This window comes from Colius striatus, chromosome 10 (genome assembly GCF_028858725.1).
Source record: "Colius striatus isolate bColStr4 chromosome 10, bColStr4.1.hap1, whole genome shotgun sequence".
NCBI classification, from domain to species: domain Eukaryota; kingdom Metazoa; phylum Chordata; class Aves; order Coliiformes; family Coliidae; genus Colius; species Colius striatus.
In genome coordinates, this window is record NC_084768.1 from 21,521,346 (window position 1) to 21,538,275 (window position 16,930).

The 16,930-nt window shown below is 41.7% G+C and overlaps 2 protein-coding genes across 5 annotated transcripts in view; both read right to left on the reverse strand.

Moving 5' to 3' along the window:
• EDEM3 (ER degradation enhancing alpha-mannosidase like protein 3) overlaps nucleotides 1–4,749 on the reverse strand; it is a 31,054-nt gene extending 26,305 nt beyond the window's left edge. For 3 of the 4 annotated variants that reach the window (XR_009819348.1, XR_009819347.1, XM_062003476.1), the window contains exons 1-2: nucleotides 4,169–4,428; nucleotides 2,136–2,181 (exon numbers count right to left, since the gene is read on the reverse strand). Coding sequence is in view for 2 of the 4 variants with exons in the window: in XM_062003476.1 (XP_061859460.1) it covers nucleotides 2,136–2,181; nucleotides 4,169–4,371 (249 nt within the window). In the remaining 2 variants the exon portion in view is untranslated. Of the gene's footprint in view, nucleotides 1–2,135; nucleotides 2,182–4,168; nucleotides 4,429–4,451 lie in introns of those variants that run through there. The other variant, XM_062003477.1, reaches the window with a different exon arrangement.
• Nucleotides 4,750–7,313: 2,564 nt separating this feature from the next.
• NIBAN1 (niban apoptosis regulator 1) overlaps nucleotides 7,314–16,930 on the reverse strand; it is a 58,425-nt gene continuing 48,808 nt past the window's right edge. Inside the window, exons 9-14 of the mRNA XM_062004191.1 lie at nucleotides 16,412–16,599; nucleotides 15,573–15,734; nucleotides 12,918–13,028; nucleotides 12,231–12,338; nucleotides 10,354–10,465; nucleotides 7,314–9,481 (exon numbers count right to left, since the gene is read on the reverse strand). Coding sequence (XP_061860175.1) covers nucleotides 7,797–9,481; nucleotides 10,354–10,465; nucleotides 12,231–12,338; nucleotides 12,918–13,028; nucleotides 15,573–15,734; nucleotides 16,412–16,599 — 2,366 coding nt within the window. The 3' untranslated portion in view covers nucleotides 7,314–7,796. The remainder of the gene's footprint in view (nucleotides 9,482–10,353; nucleotides 10,466–12,230; nucleotides 12,339–12,917; nucleotides 13,029–15,572; nucleotides 15,735–16,411; nucleotides 16,600–16,930) is intronic.

Here is a 16,930-nt window from a genome sequence, read left to right on the forward strand (position 1 = left end):
TTCTAAATCCACAAGTTTAAACTGTATATTAATAGAAACAGAAAATCAAAACTTCTCAGCTGCCTGTTTCAAAAGCAACTGCAAAAATACATAATTCTCTTGCTGTCAGAAGCAAGTCTGATACCCTAATCTTTTCTTCAACTTTAAACAAATAAGCCCTATGTTTGTTTAGTGTTCCAGCATACGTGGCAAGTAAATATCCTTTTGGCTTCAAAGTTTCCAGGATGGCTGAACTCATTTTTCTCTTTCATCCAGAAATTCCTTGCTTCAGATGTAGCAGGACACCCACCAGTTTCCAATTCATCTCACAATCAACAGCAGGAACACAGATACTTTCTACCAGCACATAACATTTTGTGATTTTGCCAAATATGTAGCAGTTTCTACTTCACAATGCCACGAGAAAATCCAAGCCAAGTGTCTTTCACGGAACCAGGTCCCAAGCTAATTATAACCAAAAAGATTGATGTTTGTTAAACTGCTAAGGTGTCAAAAGCAAGAGCTAATGTTACCCAGAAAAACTAGACCAACTTACAGAATTACAGACAAAAATATTTTCAAACTCTCATGCACTGTATAAACTTGCAACTCACGAGCTTTTAAGCTTGTATTACATATTAAAGCATTAAACCATAGAACAGACCATGAGCCATAAACCATAATACAGAAACTGGGACATGTGGCAAGATACTGTCAAGAGGCAGTTTGTCCTGCAGGATTGGTGCAACTTAGAAGAGAGGGTTTTCTGTAACAGTCACAAAGAGTGTATGAAAAGATTGTTAAACTCAGTAAGAATGCATCATTTATACTTTAGACACATTTACACGTTTTCCTCTGATGTGCATTACTTATGGTATATGTGAAAGTAATCATTACTTGAGGAAAGTCAGTCTACTCTAAGTAATTCTTTATTCTTAGTCATATCTACACTAAACTAACCTATTTCAGAGTTGATTAGAGTGCAGAATGGCTCACATATCCAGAATATGAGGACGCCTGCACACAAAATCCCAAGTCACATGAAAAGACGCCATAGCGAGCATGGCTCACTGTCATATGACAGTCACATACTCACAAGAGATTAATACATAGATGTGACACCCATTTTATACAAACAGTGTTTGCTTGTAAAAGAGCTACCAAACTACATCTAGTCTATCTTACCACTGAATAAATACTGTACATAATTTTAACCTACAAAATAACTAAGATCAATTTGGATTCTTCAGAATGGGACAACCACAGACAGCTCTTCTTGAGCTTTCTTTCCCTAGTATTTTTAGGAGTTTGGAATTTCAAACCAAATACTTTACCAAAGATGAAAATTGTTCATAGCTTGATGTGAGATAAACTGGTTTGAGAAAGATCAGGTACAGATTAGCAGAGTTACAGCTAGTAATTTCTAGCTACCCTTCTGAAAGTCCTCATATCCTTCTGATGCTGCTCTTCTTGAAAGTAACATTTGTTCCAGTCTTTTTAAAGGCTATACAGGTGTTCTTATTTATCTTGGTTTCTTATTTATCTTAGATTTGTTCTCGCTCCTTCCTCCCTGCTCCTCCTCCAAAATGTCATGCACTGTAGGTTGCTCTCTCTCTCAGGTCAGCCAGCAATCATAGAATGGTAGGGGTTGGAAGGGACCTTTAGAGATCATCTAGTCCAATACCCCTGCAGAAGCAGGTTCACCTAGATCAGGTCGCATAGGAACATGTCCAGGCGGGTCTTGAAGACCTCCAAGGAAGGAGACTCCACAACCCCTCTGGGCAGCCTGTGCCAGGGCTCCCTCATCCTCACTGTGAAGTAGTTTTTTCTTATGTTTAAGCGGAACTTTTTGTGTTCCAGCTTCATCCCATTACCCCTTGTCCTGTTGCTAGCTACTATAGAAAAGAGGGATGTCCCAACCTCCTGACACCCACCTTGTAGATATTTATAAATGTCAATAAGATCACCCCTCAATCTCCTCTTCTCCAGACTAAACAGCCCCAGTTCCCGCAGCCTTTCCTTGTATGAAAGATGTTCTATACCCCTGATCATCTTGGTGGCCCTGTGCTGGACTCTCTCCAGCACTTCCCTGTCCCTCTTGAGCTGAGGAGCCCAGCAATAACAACTCCAAAAAATTAAACAAGTATTTTACTTACCATATAATTGCTATATGCATGGTCAAACATTTCAAGCACTTGGTTTCTAAAAAAAAGAGAGAAGAAAAAGCATTTAGTGGTCTGCCTCACAATGGCCTTTACATACTCTCTTAGAACAGCCAGATGTATTACACTTCAATATCTGAGTATCAGTAACGGGTCCTCTACTAACATACTCTGCTCAAGTAAATGAAATATAGCACAGTAATTTTTCTTAATTCAGCTACTTCTGCTCACTGCAGAAATGAAAGGCTATTTCTTCATCTAACATGAAATTAAGTATTTGGGGATCTCTTTCAACCTCCCGTGTTTCCCCTGTAATATCTGTAGATGTCACCAACACAAAGTTAGAAATGGGACATGTTCCACACTCAGCAATAAAAAGGAAAATAGAATTATGTTCTGCTTGTAATTACCAATATTAAAACCAACTGACACAGTATAAATTCCTGCCTGTGATACAGAAAAAGACCGTAAGTTATGAGGTACACCTCTTACTTGTATTAGAAGCCTTGGCAAGCAAATACTGATTGACCCCCTCCCCAGTGTTGTAGATACATTTATTTCACATGTCTGAAGAAAAATGCTACTACATTCAAAAACAAAAGTAGTGGGTTTTTTTGAGATACAGCACTACTTCCAGTGGTTCCTAACTGTTTTCCTGAGGAGCCCTACAAGGCAAAGAGCACATTAATTTCTATATTACCATCAACATAATTCACAACCTCTGCCAGTAAGACTGAACATAACAGAGACAAGAAGACAATAATTATATTCTAAATATCTGGTTTAGTGCAATGACTTGGAAGTTTAAGAAGTAGTTTTAACTCATCAAATGCATTAAGTCATCGAAAGAGCAGAATATGATGCTTTTTTTCAGGTGCTGCACAGACTCCAATCCAGTCTGCAGTTCTGGGATCCATTGCAGCACACAAAACCCCAGGGATTGTCAGGCCAGTGCCATGTCCAGCTGAACTAAGCATGCAATGCTGTGCAGCGGTGCAGCAAACAGAAAGCACCTTCAAACTTATATTTTTCTACACTCACATCTACAGGGCATTTTCTGAAAGAATTTCTGCAATTGACATGGTATGTTGTCATGAAATACATGGGTTACCTGCCATTATTAAAAAATGAGACGGCTCGGTGCCCCCAAACAAAACCTGTGGCAAGACATTACTTGCATATGCCTGAGGCATCAGCTGATACAGTGAGTCTAAGTTACAAGTACATAAGTTTTAAACCCCACTGGTGAATGCAATTTAAACTCCTCATGTAATCACATGAAGAAAACATACAAACCATTTGAGACACAAAGTCCCCAGAGCACCCAAGAGTAACTGTAAATCCAGTAACTTACAGTTAAACACCAACTTATATGTAACAATTAATAACCATGAGGGTATTCAGAGTGTTTCTCCAGCAGGATTTCTGCACTGCTATTCTGTGCAACTGACCCGTAGATGGGAAGAGGATGAAACTGCCCCAGCAATGCCTTAAGATCACAATATGCTTGATTACATATGTGTCTAAAAAAAAAAAAATCTTACTCCACGCAGTGAAATGTGTGACCTGATCTAGATGAACCTGCTTCTGCAAAGGGGTTCGACTAGATGATCTCTAAAGGTCCCTTCCAACCCCTACCATTCTGAGATTCTATGAAATACAATGCCACCTATACTATAATGTTTATCTTTCAACTAAAAACTATACTAAAGAGAATCATTTAACATGTACATACACAAGAGACCAAAGCAGTATACCTTTTATACAGGAAGTAGGCAAGAATATATGTAAACATTGACCTTTTTTACAGCTCTCAAGCATTCTCATGGTCCAGAGGCACAGCCATAATTATACCAACAAACTATGGATTTAGATTTACCTTTGATCACTTTTAACCATGACTGCACACAACCACCAGCTACTACCTTCAAGACTAGAGCTCGCAAGCTTATGGCAGGTCACAGATGATGCCCCCAAAAGCCGTGGCAACCTGACCCCAAATACCAACTCGTCTCTAGCACACGCACCTCAAACATGCAGGAGCGACCGAGGGCACACAGCTCGCAGAGCCTTCAGGGGGGAAAGGAGAGGGAAAAGAGAGACGTTCCCGGAGCTCTGCCGGGCGAGGGGCGCACCAGTCAAGCCCAACTCGGATCCAGCACGCTGAGGGCTCGGTCATCGGCAATGGGACATCAGCAAACCACAGAGCCCGCCCGGGCCTCGCCGGCATCCGGCCTGGCCGCACAGGGCGACTCGGCGCCGCCACCGTTTCCCCCGCCCCGAGTCCCTGCCCGTCGCAGCGGTGCTCACCCTAAACGGCGCTTCTCCTCCTTGCTCATGGCCCCGGCGCCCGGAGCGGCCGCCAGCACGGAGGAGGCGGAGAGCAGGCCAAGGGCCAGGAGCTTCCACGGCCTCCTCCAGCGGGGCCCCCGGTCGCCGCCGCCCGCCTGGCAGCCCGCAGCTCCACTCATGGCCGCGGCCGCCCGCCCGCTGCCGCTAGGCCCGGCTCCGGCCCATCTCGCCGCTGCCCGCCCCTCGCGGCGCGGCGACCGCGGCTCGCAGCGCCGACGCGCAGGCGGAAGGCACCGACCCTCCCTCCGCTTTCCTGTGGCGTAGCCACGGAAACCGCCTCCGCTCCGCCGCTTCCGGGTCCCCCCGCACGCGCCGCCCCGCTGGGCCAATCGGAGCCAGAGCAGAGGCGCCGCGAGGCGGGAAGCGCGCGCGGGACACGTGACGGCAGCGACGCGCCCGGCGAGAGGGCGACGTGGACAAAAGGGAGGGGCGCGCGGGGAGCGGCGGGTGGGTGTCGGACTACAGCTCCCAGCATGCACCGCTCGACCCACACCCGGCAGCTCCCGTAGCTGGCGCTGCCTCAGGAGATGAGTGGCTGGAGCCTCCTTCGTCCATCCCCTGCAGCCGCCGGCGGGGCGGCGCGGCGCGGCTGCTGCGCACAAGCCGCTCACGTTAAATCACCACACACACGCAGAGGTAAAACCAGCCCCCCAGTGATGGAAGGGAAGAGCTGCTTTTATTTGTATGGCAAGCGTTTTTACAAAGTTCCAAGCACGATACTAAGCGTTTCATACCCTGCGCCTTAAAGCCGGCGATGTCACCGAGGGAAACGCGCAGCGGGACGTCCCCCGGCCCGCCCCTCTCGAGACACCTCTAACCCGCTACCCTCCAGGCGGTCAAAGGGGATTTAGTACTGCCCCTAGTTCACAAGCAAAGCAATTCATTCTAGGTAAGTGTAGGAAATTCTGAGAAAGCGACAAAAAAATTACCAAGAAGAGTCAATTATTTTGTTCAGCGGTCCAATGGAACCTTGCAGAGTGATCACCTCTGAATTGCTGCCACCTCAAGTCTGGTTAAACACAAGAAAAATCCTACCCTCTATCCATTTGCAAATATGTGAATGTACAGCAAACGTCCACAAAGGACAAACGTCAGTCTTCTAGCCATGAGGAACTCTGATTCCAATGGGTGATGTACTGCCTAAATCTTCCCTGTTCCTTCCCTTCCTACCTGTGAAAAACAAATATTCTGCACATCTGCATTTGACAACCCAATTCTTTAATATTACAGGAAAAAAAACTCAGCCAGGCCTAAACCTGCCATAGAAATGACTTAAAAATGACTACGATGGGAATGTTTACGCTAGCCACTTTCTGCACAGATGTGTCTAATTTGTATCAGCCATAAAAGGCTTTTGTGGGAGATTGCAACCTTTTTCACAGAGTCCCTGCATTGCTAGTTCTATGTTGCACAGAGCACTGTATCAGAAACCTGGCAATTTAGCGTGGCTAAAAGAGAATGCTCCTGCTGCTTAACTGTAAAGCACACGTTATAAATCTGAAGTCATTTAACGGTCAGTACCAACTAGAAACAGCTAATGATTTGTAAAACCAAAGTAGCTGGCAGTGAAATAACTAATGGTTTGTTCAAGAATCAGCTGACAGTGGTTTGTGTGTCTACAAGTTAGTATTTTTGCATGAGATACAAGGTGGAAATGAGCCAAAGTACTTCTGCAAAGTACCACAGTGTGGCTTCTGGAATAAATAGGAGTTGCATTTATTTTACAAACAGCAATGCTGCACTATTGTGCTCTATTGAACATTGGTCCAGTTACTCAACAACATTCCTTAATGACGCACTAATAGTTGCCTGTTCCTCTAGTGTCAATTCTCTGTTAGTATTATAGCATATTTTGATAGCGTTAAATAACACACTTTGCACAGTTTGCTGAAGTTAAATGCCAACAAGGATTACGCTCTCAGGGCTTTGTTATTTCTTCCCATGTCTTTATGGGCATAAATCCTGCAGTCTTCACTGTATTTATCATTAATCTTTGCTGTCCTGTACTGTATTACATTTGTTCAGAAACAGTCCGAAACACCAGGCCAGATTTTTAAGGTGCCTTAAAGTGACCTCTACAGTGAGCTCTTGAACCCTAAAGCCCAATTCACTAAAATAGCATTTTCCATTTCTAAGCTTTTCTGTGCACAGTCTGTAAATTTTGCATGCAAATAATGCAGATAAGCAACTTTGTGTGTGGATTGTTATTTGATATGGATGATAATATGCCAGCTGTGAAAGGGGTAGGTCTCATTCTAATAACTGCTTTTGAAATGTGATTCTGCCATCTAAGCATGGGTGAATAATCTTTGGCTCCTTTTTGTATCTGTATTAGATGTATTACAACTATCTGGTTTAGAACTTACATGCAATGATGATGATATTTTACAATTATTGCAATTTATTACATAGTTTCCACACCTAAAAAGGCCTAGACAACTAGGTAACCCAGTAGCAATGGGAATGGCAGGACTCTCAATATTCTGTATTACACAGCTGTGAATATTTTACCATGGGAAGTAAAACAGAAAGATGCTGCCTAATGGTAATGATTATTATAAACATTCTCATCTTTCCCTTCCATAAAATACAACAAAATAAAATAGCCATAAAGTGCTCTGGAAGGCTAAATAACCCAGAAGTGCAGAGTGGGACTGAGAAACCTGCTCCCATATTTTCCCCATTTTAAATATAGCAATAAGAGAAAAAAAAAATCAGAACATTTGCTTGTCTATAATATCTTTAAAATAATTAAGTAATCGGTTTGCAGAGTTTGCACAAAGTGTGGCTTTTGAACAACCTACTAAATTAACTATATGATTCTGTTTCACTATTAAAAGTTTTATTTATTTCTTGTATACTGCATGCAAATACTAAAAGCATTTTTGAATGCCAATGAAGGTACCAACCACCTAACAACCACGGCAGTACTTGTCAAATTCATGCATTTAAAAATCATGAGCTAAAACATCCAAGTTTGTAAAATAACTTTAGAGTTGGGGGTGAGTTGCTTTTGAAGCCGGTGGTCTCATTTTCAGACTTTTTCTATAACCACAAAAGCTAGTGAATTTTAAGTGAAAGATGACATTCCCTAACAGTAACCTGGTTTTAAACAGTGAAGGCTTTAAACTGAAAAGAAACCAATTACCCATCGCTCAGGAAGGGATTCATGCTAAAACTGCAAGAGCTGGTAATACCACAACAAAGCCCGTTCCCTCTAGCCTCAACCCAAGTGCATATTCACAATTAAACAGGGATTACTGGAGTAAATAAACCTCGCAGGCCTGGGCTGAAAAACACTTCTTACTCTTCAGAGTTTTGCTGTGCATAACTATCTTCTCTGTTTTCTTCTGCAAAAATATCTTTTATTTCTGTGCTTTTGATTTCCGTGTGTGGAGATGATTTGTCTGGCTGCCCTTCGCCCTCAACAGCTTCTGCATCTCCCATGACCTCTGTGGTGCTCACCCTGCCCTGCATCAAAGGCACTGGCACATCCAGAAGTCCTGTTCTTGGGTTTTCTGTGTCCAAAATGGGCACTTGTGCCATGTCTGCATTTTCAGCAGAATTACAACAAAAGCTCCCAGTCCCTGCCTCCACTGGGATGGCGTGGCTATTCCCTGCTCCTCCTTCCTCCCCACCTAACCTTTTGTGTTCAGACACAGTTTCAGAGTGTTCCTCTGGCTGCAAGTTATCACTTTTGCAGCTGCCCACACCTGTGTACCAAATGCTTTGCTTGATCTCCACCTCTGTCTCCTGAGGTGTATCTGAGCCTTCCACCAGCCACTCTGCTTGTGCAGTATTGCAGGCTCCCTTGGACACATTCACTACACTCGACCTGTCTTTCCCCAAACCAGATGAAGACGGTTGGTGTTCCTTGAACTCCACACATTCTGACGCATCTTTGTTCACCATCTGGCTCACTTGAGGTTCTGCCACAGCCACTTTGCTCAACTCATTCCCTTCATTGTGCTCCTGCAACTTTAATATCTCACTTTCACAAATCTGCTTTATGTTCTCAGCTGGAGTATCTGCTGATATCTCAACTGTTACCATCAGCAAACTCCTTATCTCATTCACATCATCAGGGGATTTACAACTCTTTTCTTCTGACTTATTTTCTTTTTCAGGATTATCCCCAAACTCTCCTTTCCCTGTGTGTTCATCCTGGGAAATAACCCTTGTCTCAGTACTCGCTCCTTGGTCATTGCTTTCTTTTTTACTATCCTCTTCAAACCTTGTTCTTACTGTATTTTCACTCTGAGATAATTCTTCCATAATTTCTTTTTCAACCTTGATTTTCTTTTCAGCATTCCCTAAAATCTCTGCTTCTGCTACATGATCCTGTGTGGAGGTCAGCTTTATCTCAGAAACTTCTTGTGCTTTGCTTTCTTTTTCAGTGCCACTGACAAACACAGCATCTGATGCTTTTTCCTCCACTGCTCCTTCATGTCCCTTGAGTTCTTTTTTAGGGCTGTCTCCAAGATCTTTTATGGCAGTTTCAGTCCTAGGAGCTACTTTTTCCTCCACAGCTTCTTGTTGTATCTTAAGCTTTTTATCAGTGTTTGCTACAAACTCCATTTTCACTTTATCTTTGTTCTCCAAAGCACTTTTTTCCTCTGCAGCTTGTTTTGTCAGGGCAGCTGAAACGATCTCCTGTTTTTCACCAGCTTCTCTAATGTCCACTTCTTCACTTTTGCATGCCTGATCACTGCCCATATTGACAGAAGTGACTGTCTCTTTCTGTGATGACTTTCTATTATCAGCATCCTTCTCCCACAGATTTTTTTCTGTCACAACGAGTGTTTCATCGCTTTGAGTTTCGGTGTCTGACGCCTCAGCTAGGGCAGGGGAAGGTTTCTTTGCAGGAGTGGTTTGTGCTGATCCCGAAGGGGTCTTCAGGTCTGTCAAGCTGCACACACTTTCACAAGGCAAATTCAAGTTGTCTTCAAAGAGGTTGTGCTTCTTCATAATGGCAGCTTCTTTTATCACTAAATAAAATAGAAACATAAACTGGTTTGGAAGGACTGACAGAGGTACAACAAAGACAGTAGAGTGTTTTCCCAAGTTTCTTACATGGTACATTTTGTTATTACAGACAAAAGTAATTTTCATTTTCAACTTGGTTTTAGGTTACATTTTTCTTGGGGTGGGGATTTTATCTGTTTGGAATAAGGGCACTTCAATATTGACTAAGCATTGTTGTACCTGAGGACCTGCAGTGCATAAGAGTAATGTTCCACTGAAGAAACATTTATGCTGAATGCATGAATCAAAGTGTCCTCATTACATTAATTATTATACTGCTATTTTTGAACAGGAGTGCCAAAGAGGGTCTATTAAGGCTTACTGTGCAATATATGTGCTTGCCTTTTATCTAAGGTATAGACAGGCAGCTACAGCAATTTAGATAACTATATATGCCATCAAGAATAGTTTATTCTTCTGATACAAAAGCAGTGAGATCTGCAGGGAGTACTGCACTGGCATCAGTGATGAACTGGAAACTGCATCCAGCAGTACACTTCATTTGGGGACTTTTTTACTGCCATTAGCTATCACCAAGTCTTTGAAAATAAGAGCATAATCTCACTCCTTGTCCCAGGGAATCAGGATAAAATGAAGTTGGTATAATTACATTTTGTTAGAATCACTTTGAGTTTCCCAGGTTTAGTAAAGCTGTTTCGTAATTAAAGTTTTAGGGCTTGGCACACATTGAGTGAGCTGAAGCCAAATATTGTAGCATTGTAACCACTGGTCTTTGGAAAGTGAGACCTGGGTCTGAAGCAGCGAGGTTAAGACTCCGGGAAGCTCTGAAGCAAGAGCTCACTGGCCAACAGCCAAAATGTTATTATTTTCTCACCTTTCATGGTTTCTTCAAGCAGTGTCTGATACAAAATCTCTTCATACACATTCTCTACTTGGATCACGCTAGTGTAATCTGCAAAAATGAACTGCTCATATTTCTGCAGCTCCTGTGCAGGCACAGAAAAAAAGGAACAGATATATAAAAATGAGAGATTCTGAGAGTCCAACTGGAGGTGCCATCTAGAAGGTCTTGCAATGCTTCTTGCCATCTCTCAAGGTGAAATATTTGTACTATGTGCACTCACAATTTATTTTGCACTTATCAAACAGTATTTTTGCACTATAATTCCATTTAAAAGCACTTTAGATCATTGCCATCTGCATTAAAATAAACAACTCCAAAATGAATAGCTGATGAGGAAATATCTCACTCATTGTTTGTCCAAGGAGGCAAATCCACAGTGAGCATGAGATCTTGGGACAACGTTGGGTTTGTTTTTCTACTAGGCGTGTAACATTTCTAGCTTACTGCTTTATACACAATAGACTGGCTAGACAATAATTGAGTCATTAACAATTAGCGGCTGCTTGCTAGTCTATCCAAAGTAAATGAAGTGACCTCTACCCACTTCTAGAAGAGGTGCCTACATACACACATCTGGAGGTTTTCGAGTACGAGGTCAAGGCTTGACTGAGCAGGCCAACTTGCTTCTAGAGCTGGCCACTCATTTCTGCAGAGGCACAAACACACAGGGTTTGTGTGAAATGAAAGAGAAAGAACTTGTGGGAAGTTTGAACCACCTCTGCTTCCTCCATTCTGTATGACAAAGACAAAGTGGGACTCCACCTTCTCTACATATATTACAAGGGATGAAATGCTTGCCTTTGGGTGTAGGCACTGTGTCTTGAAGGCATTGCTGACAAGAGACTAGTGTTTTGGGGGTAGTAAGGAGAGTGACATATCAAAGAGAGTAATTTCAAATCTATTTTTGAAGGTTGTAAGTTTTAATAATCCCTACTCAAAGATTCATAAGTATAACTTGGCAAAATACTTGTTTTTAAACTTGTTTTTGAGACTAAAACAAGCTGGAGAGGACAAGCAAGAGCAACACACTGTGGGTAAAAGTGGAACTGATCAGTATCAGGAGAAATAAAGGGCAGAGAAGCGAGGATGGCTCAGGGCAGTCACCTTTCATGCAAGAGGATATACACTGGGATTTAAGAAGGGTACAGTCTATTTATTTTGAGCCAAGATGAACAGCATTCCAGCTGGCCCCTGATGTAGCCATGCTGATAACACCTCCATGAAACCCTGGTAGCCAGCCATGTTTGCTTAGTAACCTACCCAAATGATTAAGTGCAACAGAGATCGTCTCTATATGTTTGTTTCCTGATTGTTGACACAATTACTGCCATTTAAAATCACTGAAAGCAAGTGCATGGCCTCTCTGCTTGCTGCTCCTGCTGTCCAAGCCAGCATTTGGCTTTGAAAGACAGCAGCAGCAGAGGTCATGTCTCAGGATGCTGCTGAACAAGAAAATGCCCTCTCCCAATTTCAGCCTGCAACAGGGCTGCTGAACACAAGGACAAGCTCATAACCTACAGTCCTAGCTGTCACGAGGAGTTCAGTTTTGAGAGGACTTCAGATCTCTAAGGGAGAAATTAAATGGAGGTGGTCAAAGATAGTCTGCAACTGTCTTTGAGAAAGCAAGCTGTATATATACAGTTTCCCTGTTTCCTGAAATCTTCCTTATGTTCCACATCTACCCAATCCACAAACCGGCAAATCTAAGTGTCATTTGGCTGAGTTGGCAGCAAATCTGCACAATTCCCTGAGAGAAAACAGGTTTAGAGAGTTGAGGATTTACTGCCAAGGTGTTAGTTGCCTTTTTGTTTTGTTTTGTTTTCCCTTTAAAAATCACAGAAACCTACTGGTTTGCACGTGGAGGCCAGTGTCTTCTGCATTGTGGGCAAAGTAATCTGTACCAGTGCTTCTTGAAATATCTTCTTCCGGATAGTGCTGCTGTCATAATCATATTGCTGTCAACACAGACAAAAAGAGAAACAAGCCCAAACATGTTTGGGGTTATTGATCACTCAGAAGAGGAAGTGGTTCTTTTTATCCTGTAAATGGTGATGGGTAAATCCCAAAGTATATCACATCATGGCGCACTAAAGGGTTTGAACTCCCATGTGACTTACTCCAGCTTTTACAAATATACTCTAAAACCTAGTTTTCTGGGATCTTTTTCCCTTTTCTTTTTATACCTAGGCAAGAAACAGTGCCTGATTGCTCTTCCCAGAATTTCAGCACTGCCTCTCTGAGACTAATGAATTTTAGGGGTAGGCTAAATATAAATTAATAAAAAAGGATTTCCCCAGATCCACAGTGTCATATCCAGCTGATTTAAATGCAGTAAAGACACCGCACATCTACATGCTTTGATAAGCGTCTGCTCAGAAGCAGCCTTGCTAAGTGCCACAAAATCAGTATTTTCCAGCTGTATGGCAAGAGATTCTTTTAATTACTAGAGGTAAATTCACATAACATATGTTCTCCATTTCCAAAAAGGCAGAAACCAAGGTCTTCCCGTGTAAATGCTGCTGTGTAACATTTACCTTCAGTACTCTCAGCTTGACTTTTTCAACGGTTGTTGCAACCTTCACAGAGTCTGCCTGGTGACTTGGAGAGAACAACTGCTCAAAAGTATAAACTGCATTTTCCATCAGCTAAAAAGAATAATTACAAAATCTGTTAAATACCAGTAACATAAAATTTCTAATATACATCAAGAGGCATGATAAATATAACTTGTATTTTTGAGAAGGTGAAATGGAGAAAGGATAATGGATCTAAATCATTAACTATTTCAACTACTTTCAACGATTTTTGAAGGGGATTAAAAGCCTTGTTTTAGTTCAGATTGCAATACTCAGTTTTAGAATGGGACACCCAAAAGAAGATTAACTAATGCAAGAGAGTAAGAAAATGAAACTACCTCAACTTCTACCTTGAGTTTACAGGCAGGCTAAGTAAACACTTATATCAGCAAACTTAATCGGCACAGATTCATTTCCATTATCCCCAATGTTCTACTGCATTTCAGTTCTCTGAAGGCTAACATACACAGAAATGTTGCAATAAATAAAGAAAATTAAGTCTCCATATTATGTTTACCAGAGCTTTATTGTAGAGCTTTAATCTCATGTCACCATCCAAACTGATGGTGACAAAAACAAAAAGTAGAATCAATGATCTATAAATAAAGGCCATAGACAAAATTCACCCCAAATGAGAAGACTCCCATTGACTCCTACCAGATTCTAGTGGTCTTAATCATTAATACTGCAGATAATATTTAAAAAAGTAATTAATCAGTAGCTTTCCTTATCACACATATAATTATCAGCACAGAGTGCAACAATTTCTCATAGAATCATGTTAGGCTGGCATTTGCCATATTTTCCAATTATTCAGAGATTCATTAAAAACATCAAATCCCTACTCTGAAAAGGTATTTCAGAAAAGCAGTTCTACAAACAGTAATTATGTCTAGTGAAGTCATGAATGAAAATATGCAGTAACAAATGTTAAAGGCTGATAGTTATAACTGACTTTACAGATCATGTAGGATTGGACTATACAGACTGTATTTATAAATGAAAATGAAGAAGATGGAGGTTTACTCAATTTCTGGGTGTACTGGAAGACTGTGCAGTAAAGGCTCATGCACTGCCAACATCTTGCATACAAGAAGAAGATGGGATCAGTGCAGAGTTACGTCTGAGCCTAATTAAAAGATTAACTACTCTTCTTTTTTTAATTTCGATTTTTATTTGAAACAAATCATATATTGGCATAGTTCTGGTGAAGTCACTAAAGCTGCTTTATTTATGCCAGTTGAGCATCGTGCTCCCAAATTTCCCAAAATTGGCCACTAGAGGATGCCAAGCTCCCAAGTCAAGAAATCCCGCTCCAGCCTCCAGTCGAGTCTCAGTTGAAGTAAATCCTTCTGTTTAACAGTAAGGCTATGCAGCATAGACATGTCTGACCTTACTCATTAGTAAAATGAATGTCCATGCACACAAAGTGAAAGTACTTACTATTTTTATGAGAAAAACACCATCCTTTTAAAGACAGAGAAGCAATAACAGCATTTTTAGATATTGACCTTTTAAATGCAGTGAAGCAACAGCATTTTTAGAAGAACCTGTGCTTTAATTTTACTTATTTAATGTGAATTTTGACTCATGTTCTGTTCAGAAAAAATCATCACTTGGCTTGCATGAGATCTGTATCCTGCCCACTCTTTTATCTTGATTCATGGTCTTCACTTACTGAAAGGCATTTCATTAGGCAGCAGTTTGGAATGGTCACTCCTGAAAGACCCAGACATGAAATCGAAGTTTTATTTCTGAATAATTTTTTGGCTGCTGATCATGGCTGTACTAGAAGAGCTGCTGCCTTCAGCACACCACTGTGCTAAAGACTCGTTTTCCATATTCATAACTCCTGCTCCACAGAACTGGATCAGCTTCATTTCACAAGATTACCGACTAGATTAAAATCACAAGATTCAACACAGAGATGTTGGAGTCACAGAGTCTTGTGATCTGGCAATCAAAAGAAGTCTACTGGCCAATTCCTAATAGATTTTTGGCCAAGCATTCAGAAGAAATAAAAGAAAAGCAAAGTTATAGCCTATATCAAAACACCCTAAAAAAGAGGTATCTGAAATGATGCAGTCACTTCAACCATTCCCATGAGAAGTGATGTTGGTTAAAACATCTACATACAGCTACATCCTGAGACATCACCTGTGTCCAAGTAATTGCCAGTTTCTAACATTAATCGCCTTAGTTTATACTAATGAGACAACAAACTACCGAGAAGGATATTTTCCATTTTGGTAAAATATATTTGAGACCCTTACTGAAAAAGAATCCTTATGGAAATGAGGTAGATTTTAGCCACCCCATTGGTCACAAGCACAACTTTCTTGAGTGCTGAGACACTGAGAATTTAGAACATGAAAGTTCAGGGGAAGAGATGATCCATCCGAAATTTGCTGAAAGACTCACACACGTGCAACTTTATAAGTATAAATGTCAAACAGCTTCTAGATGTGATTTTCTTAGGTTTTATTATCTGTACTTTGACTGAAAGATAATCTGGGACTCCTGTACAGCTTTTTAATCAAGATTACTTTGAAGTGAATTAGAAGGACGAACCTAACCTGTTCTCCCAGGAAGAAAAACTGGATCTTACTGTACCTCTTGCATGAAGTTCTGTGTCCTCTGAATCACAAAATCAATGTGGTAGACCTTGAAGCGACTCTTGAGATCTTGAAGTAACTCCTGGAGGAGATTCACTTTCAGATAGCAGGGCTCCATTTTCACAGAGTTGAATGGTAGGTTCATAAGCTGGTCCACATTCTGCATGCCAAAGGAGGAAGAACAGGTTTTGAGAAAAAGCAACCAGAGGTGAATTTGTAATACAATAGGGTTATTTAGGTTGGAAAGACCTTTAAGATCATTGAGTCCCACCACTAACTTAACACTGCCACAGCTGCCACTCAACCCCACAGCTACAAGGCTTTGGAATCCCTCCAGGGATGGAGACTCCACCACTTCCTTGGGCAGCCTGTGCCAGGGCTTGACAGCCCTTTCAGGGAAGAAATTTTTCCTAATGTCCAGTCTAAATCTCCCCTGGCACAACTTGAGCCCATTTCCTTTTGTCCTGTTGCTTATTATGGAGGAGAAGAGACCAACAGTCACATTGCTACAACCTCCTTCAGTGAGTTGTAGAGAGTGAGAAGGTCTCTCCTCAGCCTCCTCTTCTCCAGAATAAACAGTCCCAGTTCCCTCAGCTGCTCCTCAGCAGACTTGTTCTCCAGACTCTTCTCTAGCTCCGTTGCCTGTTTCTGGACACACTCCAGCACCTCAGTGTCTTTCTTCTACACTCTAGTTACATGAATACCACAGAACTTGCTAAACAACACAACCAAGTGCTACACACTACCACCTGGGAAAGCAAATACTGCTGTCACTCAGGTTCAGGCTAGAAGCAACTTGTGCTAATGTAAAAGGCTCCAAATACATTTTTGTCTTACTTCCTTTAGCTTCATGATGTCATTTGTCTTCTGGAAGTCCTGGATAATTTCATTCACTTCTTTATCAAAAAGTGAGCGAACTTCAGTGAATCCAGAACTCACTGGACCCATGAGCTCCTCCAATATGGATGTGAGAAATGGCTGGATGTTTTCTGTGCAGCACTTCTGGGCAGGCTCAGAAACAGTGGCTGGAGTGTCAGACAATACAATGGTTACATTTAGGCTACTTAGAGATATAATGGAAAAAGTAATCTGAACTGATTTACTTCACAATGAATTAAATGGCCCTGGATCTTTCCCTGGAGTCATACCTCCACAAAGATGATGAGGGTGATGAAAGCAGAGTTTATAGCTTTGTGAGTAACAATGAAACCTGCTTTCCCATGTCCTACCTCACCAAATGCTAGCAGCTTGAGGGCACTGTGAGAGTAGAGCAAAGGGCAGCTCTGAGACACATACTGGGAGATTTGCACACAGCATGGCCATGGTAACTGTATAAAAAGGCATGAGAACTTGCTA